This window comes from Phoca vitulina, unplaced genomic scaffold, assembly GCF_004348235.1.
Source record: "Phoca vitulina isolate PV1807 unplaced genomic scaffold, GSC_HSeal_1.0 scaffold3, whole genome shotgun sequence".
Classification (NCBI taxonomy): Eukaryota; Metazoa; Chordata; class Mammalia; order Carnivora; family Phocidae; genus Phoca; species Phoca vitulina.
Window position 1 is genome coordinate 51,056,584 of NW_022589706.1, and position 2,244 is coordinate 51,058,827.

At 47.8% G+C, this 2,244-nt stretch overlaps 1 protein-coding gene across 1 annotated transcript; it reads left to right on the forward strand.

Moving 5' to 3' along the window:
• Nucleotides 1–256: 256 nt before the first annotated feature.
• UTP3 (UTP3 small subunit processome component) lies at nucleotides 257–2,011 on the forward strand. The gene has a single exon (XM_032400509.1). It carries the CDS (start codon nucleotides 546–548, stop codon nucleotides 1,953–1,955), a length of 1,410 nt encoding a protein of 469 aa, XP_032256400.1. The 5' UTR covers nucleotides 257–545; the 3' UTR covers nucleotides 1,956–2,011.
• The last annotated feature ends 233 nt before the right edge of the window (nucleotides 2,012–2,244 follow it).

The following is a 2,244-nucleotide window of genomic DNA, read 5'->3' on the forward strand; positions in this document are numbered from 1 at the left end:
AGTGACTGGAGAGCTCCTATAGATGTACACTCGGCTGCCGGTCGGAAACACCTGGTACAGTCGCAGTGCAGCTCACTGGACAGCCCCGGGGCCTCTCGTAGACGTAGAGATAGAGCCCCCTCTACCGGCCCTGGCGACCTCGCCTCGCGATTCTCCCAGCCACGCCCAGACTCGCGAGAGTAAGAACGGAGGTCTCAAAGGGCTCCACGGAACGAAACTTCCTATATCTAGTGTTCCTTCACGGAGGGATTTTAATTCACCGGAATCGATTGGCGTTAAAGGGCAAAAGCGAAGAGGAAGGTGCTCTTAACCCGACAAAGCCTGTGGGACGGAGCAGGAGTCCTGGTGCACACGCCAAACGGAGAGGATCCTGGGGGCCGGAAGGAGGTGGAAACGCCTGCAGGGGAGCAATTCGCCTGCAAGCTCCCACGGGAGGAGAGCGCGTGGCTGTTTAAAGAGGCGTGTTGCTGGAGCACGTGGCTGGTTCGCGGAGGTCGGAGGTTGCAGAAAGGCTGACATCGGTGTAGAACTTGAGACCGTGAGTTATGGTGGGGAGATCCCGGCGGCGCGGAGCGGCCAAGTGGGCAGCTGTGCGAACCAAGGCAGGTCCCGGCCCAGCGGACGAAAATGAAGACGATTTAGAAATGCCACCCTCGCCAGGGGACTCTAGCTACTACCAAGATAAGGTAGATGATTTCCATGAGGCCCGATCACGGGCTGCCTTGGCTAAAGGCTGGAGCGAAGTGGAGAGTGAGGACGAGGAGGGTGGCGATGAGGAGGAGGAGGTTCTAGCCCTAGATATTGCTGATGAGGACGATGAAGAGGATGATGATGACGATGATGATGGTGGGAGCTCCGTGCAGAGTGAGGCCGAGGTATCTGTGGATCCCAGTTTGTCGTGGGGTCAGAGGAAAAAACTTTACTATGACACAGACTACGGTTCCAAGTCCCGAAGCCGACAAAGTCAACAAGAAGTAGAGGAGGAGGAAAAAGAGGAGGAAGAGGAAGCGCAGCTCATTCAGCGGCGCCTCGCCCAAGCCCTGGAAGAGGATGATTTTGGGGTGACCTGGGTAGAGGCCTTTGCAAAACCAGTACCTCAAGTAGATGAGGCTGAGACCCGGGTCGTGAAGGATCTGGCGAAAGTTTCAGTGAAAGAGAAGCTGAAAATGCTGCGGAAAGAATCACCAGAACTCTTGGAACTGATAGAAGACCTGAAAGTTAAGCTGACTGAGGTGAAGGATGAGCTGGAGCCATTGCTACAGTTGGTGGAGCAAGGGATCATTCCACCCGGAAAAGGAAGCCAATACCTGAGGACCAAGTACAACCTCTATTTGAACTACTGCTCCAACATCAGCTTTTATTTGATCCTGAAAGCCAGGAGAGTCCCTGCACATGGACATCCTGTCATAGAAAGGCTTGTTACCTACCGAAATTTGATCAACAAGCTGTCAGTTGTAGATCAGAAGCTGTCTTCTGAAATTCGTCATTTACTCACACTTAAAGATGATGCTGGAAAGAAAGAACTGAATTCAGAAGCAAAATCCACCAAGGCCAAGCCAAAATCTGTTTCAGAGACTGCTGCTGCTGCCTCTGCTGTTGCAGGTATTTCTGATGATTCTGATCTTGATGAAGAAGCTGCACTGAAATACTATAAAGAAATAGAAGACAAGCAAAAGTTGAAGAGAAAGAAAGAAGAAAATAGTATTGAAGAACAGGCTCTTGAAGATCAAAATGCAAAGAGAGCCATTACCTATCAGATTGCTAAAAATAGAGGACTTACACCTAGAAGAAAGAAGATTGATCGCAATCCTAGAGTGAAACACCGGGAGAAGTTCAGAAGAGCCAAAATTCGCAGAAGAGGCCAAGTTCGTGAAGTTCGTAGAGAAGAGCAGCGTTACACTGGTGAACTCTCTGGCATTCGTGCAGGAGTTAAAAAGAGCATTAAGCTTAAATAAAGTTTTCACTTAAGATTTTTGGCAATAATTTTAGATCAATAAATTTTTATTTTTAACTCTTGAAGTGATTGTATTGATATATAATACCTAACCTTAAATTTTAAAAATTCTTGTCAACAGGGAAACTTGGGTTATTGCTCATTTTTTTGTTGTTCTTTAATTTATATTATTAAAGTCATACTAGGAATTTTGGGAGCAACACAAAAGTGCTTGGTAAAAGAGATGGTGTTGAAAAAAGTTCTCCAATATTCTGTCAAGTAGTAGCCTAGGAAAGTTTCACAGCTGGTTG